The following is a 17,430-nucleotide window of genomic DNA, read 5'->3' as shown; positions in this document are numbered from 1 at the left end:
AGCGAGAAAGATGGTTATATTAGCCTATATGTGGTTCTACACATGCATCAAACATACACTAAGTTTATGTTTGTATTTTTTTTATTGTACATCTTGTCCTGCTTCTAGAAACCTTGAACGGTCTCTCTTGGTTATGCCACATACATAAAGGATGCATACACACAAAAACCCTGCACCCCTCCAACACATGAACTGGTATTTAGGAAGAATTAATGAGTTAGGACTGTGGACAATTCACTCATCTTTTTTTTTTTTTTTGTCTGTGAATGAGTATTTAGCGTAATCATTTTCTGGCACAAGATTGGATCATGTGCCGCTTTAGGCTTCCAAAGGCAATATAAAAAAAAATAGCCAATATACAGGGCTGTGTACTGTACAGACTAGCTTTCAGCTTTCATCATCACGGCTATTTACTTGTTTTAATATGTAAATTACTCTGCGTTCGTGGCTAAAAATGGAGTGGGAATCGGATCATGGAAATGTGTATAGTTTTAAGATGACGGATACACGTATAGCTTTATAATTTTTGTTAAAATAACGCACATTTTTCTTTTGTGCGTACACGCGGTTTTATGAATCAGGACTCTGGAGCACTCAAACCAGAATAATGTGGCTTTAGACACTTTGACCCAGTGAAATCCAGGGATAAGATGCTTTTATACATCCTAGAATTGCAGGTGTATATTGATGTCAAGGTTCAACTTGGAGTGAAAATTGATTTTCATACTGTATAAGTTTGCTCATTTTCGACTGGCGAACTCACCTGCATCGCCTTTTCTTCTCGACTGCCTGTCAGAGCACAGAAAACAATTGGGTTCATCTAGGGCTGTCGCGGTGAGGGAATTCCCACCGCGGTGACTCATAGCCACTCAACAGCGCGGTATGCGGTGATGTCGCATTTTTGTTCATTAGGCTACTTTCCACGACACGCAATGTTAGATGAAAATCGAGCGCATAATCCGGCTTTTTTTCCCAGCGATTCTGACATTTCACTTTGCTTTGCCTGTCATTTACTCGCTCACAGACCAACATAGCGGAGATCAAGCAGCGCATACCCCAGTTCTGCATTGTTGCCAGTGCCACATGGCAAATATCAACATCGTTGCAGACCTGCGCACGTTTCGTTTAGTAATGACGGAGAAAAACGAAGCAGATCAGCGCAGCAGTTGAGCTCACGTGTCCGGGATACAGTTTTTTTTTTTAACAGACTGCCGCCGACCAACCAACCCAAGCTGAACTTTAACTGTTTCCGCGAAGTTGTTAGAGCTTATTTCTGGCCCGGCACGTTTTTTAAACGTTTTTTAAATTTTTTTATTTAAATAGTTTCACCTACACAGTTTTGTTGAAATGATCAGGTATTTCCCAACAGCAAATGTGCACACCAAGCTGTGGTTCTGTGGTTTATTGTTGATATTAGACGGTCGCATTTACAACATTAAACATGGATGATAAGGGAAGATTCAAAGCCATAAAGTGTCCAGACTAGGCAGAGGAGTAAAGCCGAGATAAAGGTAGGCCACTGCATTTTATTTTAACTTCTATTGCTACGACACTGAGTAGGCATATGCTTGTAATATCAGCTGCTGAGGGAGAATGAGACCACAACGAGTAGCATGCAGACGTGTGTGCGTGTGCGGTGCCTATATGCAAAGATGACGACAGAAACGCGGCACCTCGCTGTGTTAATGTGTTTCTCCTGCCTTGCGGGGAATATACAATGTATCATTATTACTGTGCTGGCTTTAAAAAAGTATCAGTTCTGTCAGTCGCTTTGTATCCACTGTGCAGTCTTAAAAACGCTTTTAGTTTCTCGAGTTGTTCTGCGCGTGCAAGGGGGCGTGCGGTGGGCGGAGGTGGCAGTGGCCTGGACACGCACCGCGGAGGTCCTCTCAGCACCGCGGTGATTGCATTTTGCGGTTATCGCGACAACCCTAGGTTCATCGTAATTGATGCTTATTGTTAAATACTGAATACCACGAAGCCTGCTGCATGGTGAGAATCTCATTGTTTTGCACCTTGGGAGATCCATTTCATATTCAGCTTTGTCAGCCTGCAAATGAACCATCTCATGAGGGGAAAAAAGGAAAAACAAACTGTATCTGATATTTTATATTGACGTGGCTCACAAGCAATGCAATTTCGGCTGCTTTATCCACTTAAATATGGGGAATCTGTTAGTTTATGTTGCCTAGCTGGAGTTGGACGTGTTCGCTTTCACGTGAAACTCAGGGGAGATGTTCTCGTGAGGGCTCTCTGGCACAGAGGTGCTTGTCGGGGAACAAACACTCTCTACTCGTGTGTCAGTATGGCAGTGCCTCACAGGAAAAAGTGAGGAAATTCCTGTCATGAGTCACTGCCACACACTAGGAACAGGCTTCCTGTGCTCCAGGACCGTGAAGAAGCAACCTCTGTGCACAGCTGGGATGCAGGAAAAACCAACAAGCGTTTCCTCTCTCATGGACTTGAGCAGTCTCCTTCATAATGAGAGGTTCAGTTTGTTTCCCTTCCTTATTGATGTGATGCTACAATTAGCATCTGTGCAGTCACTTAGCGGCCCTCCAGTCACACCATGAATAAATGAGTCAATTAGATAATTGGGACTTAATTTTGTGTTTGTGACCTCTATATGTTGGTGTTTCTGTTGCTATGGTAACAGCGTTTAGCCTCCAGAACCGTGTTCCCTCAACTTGAGGAAAAACCTGTTTTTGTTACCCCCACACGGCAGACGACGACGGCGGCTTCTGCTGCTGCCTCCTCCTCCACTTACCTATGAAAAGTGCTGATCTTTACTCACCAGCGGATTTCACGATACCCTTGAAAATTTAACTTGAATGACGGCCGAGAGGCTCGATAGGATTTAAAGTGATTAGTTGGCATCCTGACCTGATAGAAGTAACCTTGTATCACTCAGATTTTAGGCGATGTAGGTGAGAAGAGTCAGTTTAACCCGTTTGTCCTGGTAACTGAGTCAGGCAGTCGTTGGTGGGTACTTTATGGCATGTTTTAGACTTTTTATAATCAAAGGGAATCCCAAGAGGATTTATTTGAATGTGGTAATTGCTCTGGAAAAGATAGACTATAAAGAGGGAGAGGAAATATTCCAGAAATGTGAGACCTGTCTAAAGAACGTTGTAAACTGCTCTGAAACTGACATTTTATCATTGAATCATTTGAGCGCTTATTAGCTATAATGCCAACGTAATCTCAGGTCCTTTTCCAGTGCTTCTTTACAAGTCATATGCTTGTGTACGTTATGGACACACAGACATTAGTCGGCCTTTAAATGCGTGTTTATGGGATGGCGTGCAGAGGAACTGTGACCCTCTTAGGTATCAGCACAGTTATACACGCACAGAAATGACAAGAATGCAGGCAATAAAACCTCAGAATGACCTTGAAATTGAGAAAATATGCATAAATTCGCATCACAAACACTGAAAACATGTAAGAACAACACATGCGTGAAAACACCACAAAGTAAACGTTGCATATTTGAGGCATCCTCATACGTATCAATACCTTCACCGCTACACGTTTACAGGCGTTGCCATATCGATGGCTGCCGTATTAAAGTCGGTATGATGAGTTGTTTCCAGGGCGATGTTGTGTAACTTTAGGTGTCAGCTGGCTCCACAGCCAATGCTCATTGTGTTGTGTGAAAGATTATTAGTATAAAATGTCTTTTTCATGTTTCTGTTTCCAAATCCTTTATCCTTTTATTTCTTTTCTGTCCTGCTCAGACACATTCATCCACCAGTGTTCTGCAGCTCAGTGCAGTACATTTACAGAACTTTGGCTTTCTTTGTCTGATAACTAACGGACTCTCTGCATTCATACAGCTGTTTGACACCTCTGGCTTTTCTTGGACCTTTTCCATTAGTCCTTCAGCTCAGCTGTCTTCTCATGTCTGCCTGTACTGAAACCCATTGTCTCTGTAACCGCGGTGATGCATGGATCGGCATGCACACGCCTCTGCGTGTACTTGATGTCAGACGGTACGGTTTCACAGAAGCGCCCTGGATGTATTTATCATACTGCACATTCTCTATTTATCTGAATGCCATTTCACAGGAGCAAAGCAGAGTGGCTTTTTCTTTAGAGACTGGGAGGTTTTGTCTCTTGCCTGCACTTGTCTGACGTCTCATGTTGCACCTTAAGCGCTAGACTGCGCATAGTCTGCGGCATTACACGGATGTTATTACAGAGCGAGCTAATTTTAGCCTTTCATGCTGATTTAAAAACCCACGTAGTATTAATTCTGCCTTCAGCCCCATGTCAAATAACTCTGCACTAGTCACAGATATTTATTGCTTTTGCAATCAGTGGGAACACCTCGGCGGCCATGCTTATTGTCAGTGTGGGTGCTGCGGTTGGGGCAACAAGAGTGGGCACAGCTCACTCGTTCTGTACAGAAACACTTGCTTACAGGCCGTGGTGTCTCACATGAAGGCCCTGCAACTGACAAAAGATCTGAGTTTTGTAGTAGATTTCACCTGACTGAATCTGTTAGTGGACCACATAACCAGCCCCCAGAGCACTGGGGGTAAAGATGCCACTACAAGGTTTTATTTGGTGCAGCTGCTGACGCTCTTATCCTGGTATCACGGAGCTGAATGACGACATACAATATATACGAGTATTTTACATACGTTTTAAAGTCTGAAGGTGGCAGGGGCACTTGGTAATGTGCTCTCTGGTTGATCTGATTCTTTCTCGTATTGGTTCAGGTTTTTACTCATATCAGCCAGCTATGAAGTAAATCAGTGATACTCACTATTTATTTCACAAGAGCCACATTGGCAGAGCAAAATCATGGGAAGAGCCACTTTTACGACAACATACTAAGTCCCCTTTTGCAAATATACATTTCTACATATAAAACATCCCACAAAAAAGAAACAACACAGCCAATACATTTTCAATTAAGACCACATTTACCTTAATACTGGGATGAGCGGAAGCTGGCATGCATGTCCTTGACTTTCTTCATGTTGTATTTGTAGTTTGTTGTTGTAATAATATAGAGACATTCAAGATGAGCATGGTTTCTGTGCTGGTTTTTGCCCTTTTTAATTAAAAACCGATCCATTGTGCCTGCATCTCGCGCTGGCTAAAGCCCCATACACACACGTCGCTGCTATTTACTCGCTCAGCGAGTGAAGTCAATAGAATGTCTATGTGTTCACGGGAGGCGAGGAGGCGAGTAGGCGAGTAGGCGAGGAGAGTACAAGCGAGTACAAGCGATGCGATGTGGGCGGATTCCGAGATGAACATATTTCAACTTCGAGCGACGCGAGTAAAAGCGAGTAGCCAATTAAACTGCAGAATACAGATTATTGACAGGTGACGTTCCCCCAGTTTTCTCCAAACAGTGGCCACCCAACTTCTACACGCCAAGTCAGCAAAAGCACCCAAGCGAGTGGCGAGTAGGCGAGTGAGCGAGTGAGCGAGTGGCGAGTAAATAGCAGCGACGTGTGTGTATGGGGCTTGAAGGAGCTAGCGTGCGCTGCGGTAAAGTGTGAGGTGGTTTAAGCGGTTTGCGTTGCCAGGTTTAACAGAGCCCCCTTTAGGAAACACCATTAAGCCTTAATTAATACTTAATAAAAATACTTAATACTGTGCAGTATTCGCTGAATGTTATTTGAAAAGATTTATTGTTATTGTTACCATATTGTTATAAGCTACTATGCGAGTGCGAGCCACCAATTAAAGCTTGAGGAGCTGCATGTGGCTCGCGAGCCGCGCAATGAGTATCTCTGAAACAGTCATGTGCCCTAATACCGCCTGACTCTCCACAAGCAGGAGTTTCTGATGCACAATACATTTACACTAGGGATGCAAATGATCGATTAATTCATTAATCATTAGTTGACTGATCTTATCGATCGACTTACGATTAATTGATAAGCGGCGTTTTTCACCTGAATTTCAGTGTTTCAATAGGGCCTTTAAAAATATCAGCTAGTTAAAACACTGAATTCAAAAGGTATATATTATATTATGATAATTATATTGTATTATATTATATTACATATTCCTCAAGTAATTATGCATTAGGAAAAGAAAGCAGACATGTTTTTTTATGGTATAACAAAATACATTCTTTAAAAAAAAATGTTTTTAAAAAAAGAAATAAATTAAGGGAAGGGATATTGTAGCCTGGCTCTTGGATCGCAATGAGATCCTGAAATCCTGCACCGTCAACTGTGTTGATTGGCATCAAATCTCTCTCGATCATGCTGCATATGCTCTCTGTAATGCCCTCCGCCCTTCTCTCATCACACGCTCGCCTTCCCAGTGTAGCTTTGATTGTAGGTTGACCGGGTGCACGGGTGCCATGCAGGACAGCTCCATGCACAGTGTTCAAATGATAACTGAGTGAGCTAGTTGAACTGTTGTATTTCAATAGCGCATGACACAGCGAACATTTGACTTCTTTGCCTGCATTAATAATGTTGAAATGGTCCCACACAGCACTTCTTTTCGCCCGCTTCATTTTGTCTTCAACCCTGGTCCCTTCACTGAACACATCTCGCGAGGGATCACTGTTCACCTCTCGTTCTCACGCTCTGTTCAAGTTACTACAGACAGTAGCGCCCTCTAGCGATTAATCGTGATTTTTTTAAATTTTTTTTTTCACGATTAATCGTGATTAATAAATTTTGTTCGAGCAACCTCTTGATTGACAATTAATCTAAAATCGATTAATCATTTGCATCCCTAATTTACACATTTACATATTTACACATATACACACGCACAACAGCTGCAGGATCATCTTTTCTATCTGCAGAATAATAAACACACACACGTGCTTTATTGGATGGTTTTAGGTACACATGCTTTGGTACACACAGACGTTATCAGTATTGTTTCCTCATTCTCTCAGATGGTGAACTCTGTTAACTGTGGGGTGGTTTGCAGCTGAGTCCACATGAACCTCAGCGGGTCATCTGTTCTTCCTGCCTTTAATTATTTGGAAGATGAATGGAAAAACAAACTTGAAAGGGCATGTTTGCTCTCAGATGACACGCAGATAAGTTCTGATTCGTCTTTTTTGTTCACTGCAGCTCTTAAGATGTTTTTTAAGACTTTTTTTTGGGTTAAACCTCTGACACACAAATAAATATTTTACATTAAAGGTAATTTTGATACTGACAAACATAAAGGAGTAAAATCAATGTGTGCTTCCTTAGTCCAGCCATATTATTGATGTGCTGTTTTGTGCAAACCATGCAAGTAGAAAACAGTTTCTTTTCTTCCACAACCAACAGGCCAAGTGTTGGCAGCACCATATCTTTGAACTACACACAGACTTCAGCGGTGAACAAATAGCGCTGTGATAGCATGCAAACACTGCTGTGTTTACTTTTTATATTCACTGTAGTCCTCTGGTTTCCCTTGTTGAAAACCATAAATAGACCACTGCGGGGAGTTATGTCGACGGTAGATCCGAGCAACTGGACGTGGTCTTTGGTTCTGATTAAGAGCCCAAACACTCACTCAATTCAAAAATATATGGATGTTTCAATTCATTTTTCTCATACTACTCTCTGTCTAACCTTTTAGGAAAATTCAGTTCAGGGCTGTTTTATTTTTGTCGCTCCGGATCAAAAGCGTAGACATCTCAGGGGACTTTTCATGTTTTATAGAAACAGACTGTTCCACCTTGAGCAAAAACGCGACCGGCACAGGGAGGAGAGGCTCCCCTTAAACAAGAAGACACTTCAAACGGGAGCAGACTGAGCGGGCGGCCATCTGTCTTTTTGAGCTAGAGGAAAACAGAGAGAAGATGATCTTTTAACAATGGTCGGGTTTGTGGGCCAGTAACCACAAATTAGAGTCGTGCAGCTCTGGAGCTGCAGATATGAGGTGAAAGGTGAAAGGAGGAGTCCTCATCAGTTTGTCTTCATTTTACAGATAATTTCTCAGTCTTTATCACAGCTGTAGTAGCAAAGTGGCATTTAAAGGTAAATCTCCAGCTTTCTTACCGTGGCGACCACAGAGGAACAGTACAGTGTTCTTGTCCTGTCCTCCCACCTTTGCCTCAACATCCCGCTTTGTTTGTTTTTCCATTACTGAAGTACATCCTCATGGGGTAGAGTTGTGTCAACACCCTGGGGCTCGTACCACAACATGGAACCAAAGATGATGTTTCATTGTCATTTTGGCACCGCCAGCCTCCTCATTGTATTCATCTCCACCTGTCCTACTTCCTGGAGCTGATGTAACTGCAGATTAGCTCGGTCGGGGTTAGGTTTCCCAGGAGAGAATGATGGGTTTTTCCCCCATAATGATCTGGAATAGAGGTGGGCAAGATTCAGTCTGGTTGCTTGCAGCTGTTTGTTGGAAATAGTCTCTCACTAGGTATAATTTGCTGTTTCATTCAGCTGGCATGCAAAGTGCGTCTTTATAATCAACACAGCAGAATATCCATTTCCCTAAAGAGTTGGATGATATTGATTTCATCAGATTTGGTTAGATTTAATCATGGAGCGAGCAAACTGTGGTGCTTAATGGGGATTCAGGCAAAGTGTGAACATAAGAATTCAAATATTTCTGCTTTTTCTCTTCTACCTGCAGGGAGGAGGAGGAGAGTCTACGAGACAAGATTCGTGCAGACCATGAGCGAGCGCTGCAGGAGGCAAAGGAGAAGCTGCAAAAGTCACGTGAGGAGCTGAAGGCTGAGATTCAGACCGAGAAGACTAAAGTGATGGAGGATCTGAAGAAAAAGGATATAGGGCCTAAGCCCTTACCACCCGTCCCCATGCCGAAGGTGGTGGGAGTCAGTGATGGCGAGCCATCGGAGCCTGACGTCAAAGAGAAACGTGACAAGATCAGAGAGGTAAAATGACCTTTTACCATTTTATTTGAACAGATTTCAAAGTTTACCCTTCACAATGCTTCCTACTGGTGAGGCTCCCCTTTATAAGGGAGTTGTTTTAAAGCTTTTAAGGAGGTAAGGCTAATTTTGAGAGTGGTAATAATAAAAAATGATGCCCTAGCAAGGGAGGAGAAAGTTGACAAGAATCCAGCTGATCTTCATACAGGTAAAGGAGTATCAGGATTAGTTCGCTGTGATGGTTGGCATCCTGAAGTCAGCCATCAGCCCAGCACTCGCACTCATTCCTGTCGAGAGCATTTTGCAGTAGATTGGGATGAAAATTTGTTGCCATGCCATCCGTGTGGTGTAATTTAACTCCCACAGCGCGTGAGTTTAAGCACTAATGTGTGCTTGAATATGTACTGTATGTTTGAATACTTTTCAGTGGTCTGTTCTCTGTCTAAGCGCCAGCTCTTATTGAAGGCAACAGCGAGCCAGATGGACAGTGCATGTGCAGAATGCTGATGATTCTATCTGGTCCCACTCTCTATAGACGCCACGCCAGCCCCAGCGTATCTCCCTCTCTGTGCTGCTCTGATTCCTTTCTCCCCTCTGCAAGGCCTTTTGCATAATTACCTCATATCGTCTCTCATGAAACAGCACTTGGAGTCTGAGCACTCGCCGTGAATGGGAGCAGCCCCATTCACTCCAAAACCCGCCTTTGTCTCTAAATGCCCCTTTTGTTTCTTTCATAATTAGAGAGAATGCCATACACTCCCAAATGAGCAGGAAAGTAGCAGCTGTACGGGCACCGGCACAGCACACTGATGATAATTCTGATGCGTTTTCTCCTCCTACGTAACCAGACTGCGACAGCCGTTTAACCTGCAGTTTAACGTTGAAAAGGGAGGAGTTTCTGCATCCTTCTTCTGATTGTGCCCGTTCCATATTGACAGGAAGTCTTTATCGTGTGTCCGTCACCACTCTGAGCTGGTAAAACCTCAGTGTGTTACATCGTTTTATCGCACACACACGTATGCAAGCGTCTCATCAGCTTGGAGGCTGATGAAAGAGGAGGGACCTTTAAAAAAAAAAACTAACTGTAATCAGTAAAAGGAAAACCAAATTATTCCCTTTGATAATATTCAGGATTCAGCCGTGATTATGATCAACAGTTGGGGAAATTAGTTGGATCCAGCTGTTTTTTTTTTTTTTACCTGTCACACTTTTCAGGCCCTTTGCTGCTCCAGAAATAGAAACAAACTTGCTTTTATGCCTTCCAAATGCATATTTTATTACCCGTAAAGCAGACAGAAGCATTGTGTTCTTCCACTTCCATGGGCTCACAGTGCAGTTATGCTACTTATTGGACCTAAAGGCTTCTGTCTGGGAGTAGAAAGAATCTTTATTGCAATAAAGAAAGTTAATGGAATTGGTTTGATTATTGATTGTTTTGGTACTGTCGCCCTTGGAGTTAATGAGCTGTGCTAGATTTGTTCGTTAATGTTGGGGGGAAAAAACACTTATCTGTCTACAGACATGAGTAGAATCCTTTATATTGAATTAGACTGTATTTAATTAGCCTTTCACTGAAGTTATTTACGTTCTCTGCAAATTGCTCTTTTTGGGGAATTAGCTCCATAATAAATAAACTGAATTTAAATTAGTAAAGATTAGAAAAAATATATACTTTGGTACCAAATACATGTTTTTCTACAGTGCTTCAGGTGCTGGAAATACAATATTATATTGACATGTGGAAAATGTAACTCTCAGCTTATGTTGTACATTTAAATAAATGAGATATTTGTTGAGATGCTCATTCGAAGTGCTCAAGTAGTTGTCTTTTATTTGAAGAATCAGATCCTATCGGACATAAGTTAATGTCACTTTAATTTTCATGATGATATTATAATTGTTTTTAATTTAATAATATATCAGGAGGACTTCTGGGAATATTGGACACCTCCAACACACCACATAGGCCACATTTTGTTAATTTAATTAACGTGTATGTGTTTTTGGACTCCTAAAAACTGTTAAAAGTCTTGATATTACATAAATATGTAATACAAATGTAATGAACTTAAATGGACTATTTCCAATACTTTAAGCTTATTTTCCCGGGACAGTTATTCAGGCTTGCTTGTAATTGAAAACCCATCTCTTCAGGAAACACTACCCTGATCCGCCCTCTTAGGACATCACCTGTTTCATCCCAGCTTCTTACGCACTTATTTGTTTCCTAAATTGTCTTTGTTTTCTAAATTGTCTTCCCATTTGTCAAGGTACCTAACTTAATGCACTTAGTCTAGCACTAGTTATGCTCTTAGCTGTTTGGTTTTGGAAGGGAATGCACTTATGATTTCTTGTGACATGAAGTTCTTTTGCCTACCGATGTGGAACACACTTAGTCGCTTTGGATAAAAGCGTCTGCAAAATGACTGTAATGTAATGTAATGTGATTGGCAGGTGATTACTGGTAACTACAGCGCATTATCACTGCAAAAGAAAGGAAAATTCTCAGATCCTAGTTGGCTCATCAGGAGGCAGAACGGTGTATGAGCTGGCTGTGGATTTGGCTCGCCAAACCGTCAGCTGTGACTGAAGACAGAAAAGCCAAGGATTAGATTTGTGGCTGGCATTAGAGCATATGTATGTATCCCTGAAGAGCAATAGGCTGTGGCTGTAAAGTCCAGATAAATCGATGGCCAAAGCGGCCCGTTTTAAGTGCAATCTAAAAGGAGCAGCAAGCCAATTGTATTGGTCCATAAACGGACGGCACAGGTTACCGATAGAGATACGAAGGTGATGAGGAGCCGCTCTTTCAACCCTCACTCTACACTCTCATTTCCTCTCAAGCATCCTCCTTCCTTCACATCTTCAGAGGCATAATGATGGCCTTGTGTGTTGACAGTGCACGCGGTTTATACTCTTATGCATGTGCAGCTAAATCACCTTCAGGGTAGGACCCTTCATGTTTGACCATATTTCTCCCTCTCATTTTGCCCCTCTTGCTTTCACCCCAGTGTTCCTATAATGTCGCATCCTGCCTCCCTCAAACCGAAGGACAGCTCAGGACGATCGTCCATTATCATTCTGAGCAACCCTCCCCCACATCACTACATCACTACAAGGCTCAAAAATCATCTGTTTTCATCAGGACTTTGGGCTGATTGCTTTGAGCAATGAGCAATGAGCACTTCTCGTGCACAGACAACACAGAACACTGTTTTAGTCTATAAGAGCAGGGAAGAATAGTAAGAGAAAAAGCTATCTACTATAAAGCCTGGTCACTTTTTAACCAAATTTGTATTAGATTGAATACTGCAATTAATTTATAATGTTGGATTAAGCTATTCTGAACCCTATTTGACTCTAATTTAACATAATTTTGACACAATTATGTCTCCAGCACCTCTGTGTACTAAAGTTAAATTTAAAATATACAAACTCCTTAAATGTCAACAGTTAGTTGACCACAAAAATATCCGGTCACGGTCTAATCAAATATACCCAGCCAGTGGTTGGCTAGTAGACATGAAAAATACCTATCTACTCCAACTCTCATGCAGCCACTGAGAATTATCGGAAAGTTACAGCAAATGATCATAAGGTCTGAAAAGAAATTGGATTTACTTCGGTGTTGGAAATGGACAAAGTAAGAAACAAAACTGAGTTATCTGCACATGAAGGGAGCCATCGAAGAGGAGGAAGAGCCATTGGAGAGGTGACTGGACATCTAAGCCCTGTAATGTAGCCCAACTAATGTAACCAACATAGAAAGACAAGAATTTAATGAATTATATAAGCTGTGAACTCTGAGGTCTCAACTACACAACTCTGACAAATGTTTGAACGGATTTTGTTTCCTTTGATTGAAGAAATATATCCAGACAAGAACGTAGACATTCCTTCAAAATACTGAAATATTCATGCCGGGCCAGTAGGTGGGTGATAGCATCCTCATTAATGTGATAGCATCCATATTCATGTGATAGCATCCTCATTAATGTGATAGCATGCACATAATGTGATAGCATGCACATAATATGATAGAATCCACATAATGTGATAGCATCCACATAATGTGATAGCATCCACATTGCGATAGAATCCACATAATGTGATAGCATCCACATAATGTGATAGCATCCACAGTAATGTGATGGCATCCACATAATGTGATAGCATCCACATTGCGATAGCATCCACATAATGTGATAGCATCCACAGTAATGTGATAGCATCCACAGTAATGTGATAGCATCCTCATTAATGTGATAGCATCCACATAATGTGATAGCATCCACATAATGTGATAGCATCCACAGTAATGTGATGGCATCCACAGTAATGTGATGGCATCCACATAATGTGATAGCATCCACAGTAATGTGATGGCATCCACATAATGTGATGGCATCCACAGTAATGTGATGGCATCCACATAATGTGATAGCATCCACAGTAATGTGATGGCATCCACATAATGTGATAGCATCCACATAATGTGATGGCATCCACAGTAATGTGATGGCATCCACAGTAATGTGATGGCATCCACATAATGTGATAGCATCCACATAATGTAATAGCATCCACATAATGTGATAGCATCCACATAATGTGATAGCATCCACAGTAATGTGATGGCATCCACATAATGTGATAGCATCCACATAATGTGATGGCATCCACAGTAATGTGATGGCATCCACATAATGTGATAGCATCCACATAATGTGATGGCATCCACAGTAATGTGATGGCATCCACAGTAATGTGATGGCATCCACATAATGTGATAGCATCCACATAATGTAATAGCATCCACATAATGTGATAGCATCCACAGTAATGTGATGGCATCCACATAATGTGATAGCATCCACATAATGTGATGGCATCCACAGTAATGTGATGGCATCCACATAATGTGATAGCATCCACATAATGTGATAGCATCCACAGTAATGTGATGGCATCCACAGTAATGTGATGGCATCCACATAATGTGATAGCATCCACATAATGTGATGGCATCCACAGTAATGTGATGGCATCCACATAATGTGATAGCATCCACAGTAATGTGATGGCATCCACATAATGTGATAGCATCCACAGTAATGTGATGGCATCCACATAATGTGATAGCATCCACATAATGTGATGGCATCCACAGTAATGTGATGGCATCCACAGTAATGTGATGGCATCCACAGTAATGTGATAGCATCCACATAATGTGATAGCATCCACAGTAATGTGATGGCATCCACATTGATGTGTAATAGCATCCACATAATGTGATAGCATCCACATAATGTAATAACATCCACATAATGTAATAACATCCACATATTGGGATAGCATCCACATAATGTGATAGCATCCACATAATGTAATAGCATCCACATTAATGTGATAGCATCCACATTAATGTGATAGCATCCACATAATGTGATAGCATCCACATAATGTGATAGCATCCACATAATGTGATAGCATCCACATAATGTGATAGCATCCACATTGATGTGTAATAGTATCCACATTAATGTGATAGCATCCACATTAATGTGATAGCATCCACATTGATGTGTAATAGCATCCACATTAATGTGATAGCATCCACATAATGTGATAGCATCCACATAATGTGATAGCATCCACATTGATGTGTAATAGCATCCACATTAATGTGATAGCATCCACATAATGTGATAGCATCCACAGTAATGTGATAGCATCCACATTAATGTGATAGCATCCACATTGATGTGTAATAGCATCCACATTAATGTGATAGCATCCACATAATGTGATAGCATCCACATAATGTGATAGCATCCACAGTAATGTGATAGCATCCACATTAATGTGATAGCATCCACATTGATGTGTAATAGCATCCACATTAATGTGATAGCATCCACATAATGTGATAGCATCCACATAATGTGATAGCATCCACATTGATGTGTAATAGCATCCACATTAATGTGATAGCATCCACATAATGTGATAGCATCCACATAATGTGATAGCATCCACATAGCATCCACATAATGTAATAGCATCCACAGTAATGTGTGATAGCATCCACAGTAATGTGATAGCATCCACAGTAATGTGATAGCATCCACATAATGTGATAGCATCCACAGTAATGTGTGATAGCATCCACAGTAATGTGATAGCATCCACAGTAATGTGATAGCATCCACAGTAATGTGATAGCATCCACATTAATGTGATAGCATCCACATAATGTAATAGCATCCACATTGATGTGTAATAGCATCCACAGTAATGTGATTGCATCCACATTGATGTGTGATAGCATCCACAGTAATGTGATAGCATCCACATTAATATGATAGCATCCACATAATGTGATAGCATCCACATAATGTAATAGCATCCACATTGATGTGTAATAGCATCCACAGTAATGTGATTGCATCCACATTAATGTGATAGCATCCACATAATGTGATAGCATCCACATAATGTGATAGCATCAACATTGATGTGTAATAGCATCCACATTAATGTGATAGCATCCACATTAATGTGATAGCATCCACATTGATGTGTAATAGCATCCACATAATGTGATAGCATCCACATAATGTGATAGCATCCACATTAATGTGATAGCATCCACATTAATGTGATAGCATCCACATTAATGTGATAGCATCCACATTGATGTGTAATAGCATCCACATAATGTGATAGCATCCACATAATGTGATAGCATCCACATAATGTGATAGCATCCACATAATGTAATAGCATCCACAGTAATGTGATAGCATCCACATAATGTGATAGCATCCACATAATGTGATAGCATCCACATAATGTAATAGCATCCACATTGATGTGTAATGGCATCCACATAATGTGATAGCATCCACATAATGTGATAGCATCCACATAATGTGATAGCATCCACATAATGTAATAGAATCCACAGTAATGTGATAGCATCCACAGTAATGTGATAGCATCCACAGTAATATGATAGCATCCACAGTAATGTGATAGCATCCACAGTAATGTGATAGCATCCACATTGATGTGCAATAGCATCCACAGTAATGTGATAGCATCCACATAATGTAATAGCATCCACATTGATGTGTAATAGCATCCACATTGATGTGTAATAGCATCCACATTAATGTGATAGCATCCACATAATGTAATAGCATCCACATTGATGTGTAATAGCATCCACAGTAATGTGATAGCATCCACAGTAATGTGATAGCATCCACATTAATGTGATAGCATCCACATTAATGTGATAGCATCCACATTAATGTGATAGCATCCACATAATGTGATAGCATCCACATAATGTGATAGCATCCACATAATGTAATAGCATCCACAGTAATGTGATTGCATCCACATTGATTTGTGATAGCATCCACAGTAATGTGATAGCATCCACATTAATGTGATAGCATCCACATAATGTGATAGCATCCACATAATGTGGTAGCATCCACATAATGTGATAGCATCAACATTGATGTGTAATAGCATCCACATTAATGTGATAGCATCCACATTAATGTGATAGCATCCACATTGATGTGTAATAGCATCCACATAATGTGATAGCATCCACATTAATGTGATAGCATCCACATTAATGTGATAGCATCGACATTAATGTGATAGCATCCACATAATGTGATAGCATCCACATTAATGTGATAGCATCCACATAATGTGATAGCATCCATGAATGATGTTTCAGAATTCACAAAGCAAAATTCAGAGCCTGCCGGCTAACTTATGGTGAACACTTCAGAACCAAAGGAAATAAGATGTGATTTAGTATGTGCAAGTTGTACGAGGTAATGAAGCATCACAAAACAGGTTTATAGGTGCCACTGTTGCTATGGTTTCCAGTGAATATCTCCACTTTGGGAATCAAAGCAAAAAAAACTTGCAAGAGTTTGCAAAAATGCAAGAGATGAAAATGCAGGAGAAAAGGTTTGTTTTGCAGCTTGATGTGGACAGGATGTGAATTTGCTTCTTAAAATGAGTATTTTGTGTTGCTCTTATCTGTTTTCAGTATGTTAAATCAGGTTTTCATTTAAAAAAACCCACACACAATCAGACTTAGAAAGACACTTAAAAGCCAAAAATTGGGGGTCACTGTTTTAAGGGGTCACAAATACGGGCTCAGTGATGTCATCTGTTTATATTATATTTATATAATATTATATTTAGTGGTTTTGTGATCATCTGGAGGTGGATGTGTGTTACCTGTGTAGTTGCAAACCTCAGACCCATAACAAACATCCCACAGTACAGCTTTTATTGTTTTGTTAACGGTTTGTGTTCAATGATATAATCAAATGATGATCTATGTGTTGGAAACTCCTTTGAAACACAGTGTAGTGTTTTTCATTCAAATTACAATATTACATTTTAGATTACATTTTACATTTTACAGCATGTTTTACCTCTGCTGAGCAAGTCGGTGTTTAGCTTTAAGAGTAATCACTTTACGCTTTTCATCATAGCATAAACCAACCTTTGCCGCTATTTTTCTAGGGGTTGACACAGCT

General features: G+C 40.7%; 1 protein-coding gene across 2 annotated transcripts in view; it reads left to right on the top strand.

The window, feature by feature from the left end:
* Positions 1 to 17,430, top strand: part of man1a2 (mannosidase, alpha, class 1A, member 2) — a 117,358-nt gene that overhangs the window by 16,411 nt on the left and 83,517 nt on the right. For both annotated transcript variants that reach the window (XM_075480084.1, XM_075480085.1), the window contains exon 3: positions 8,584 to 8,845. In XM_075480084.1, coding sequence (XP_075336199.1) covers positions 8,584 to 8,845 — 262 coding nt within the window. The remainder of the gene's footprint in view (positions 1 to 8,583; positions 8,846 to 17,430) is intronic.

This window comes from Odontesthes bonariensis, chromosome 12 (assembly GCF_027942865.1).
Source record: "Odontesthes bonariensis isolate fOdoBon6 chromosome 12, fOdoBon6.hap1, whole genome shotgun sequence".
NCBI lineage: Eukaryota > Metazoa > Chordata > Actinopteri > Atheriniformes > Atherinopsidae > Odontesthes > Odontesthes bonariensis.
Note: the sequence above shows the minus strand (reverse complement) of the source record. Positions and strands in the feature narration are given on the sequence as shown.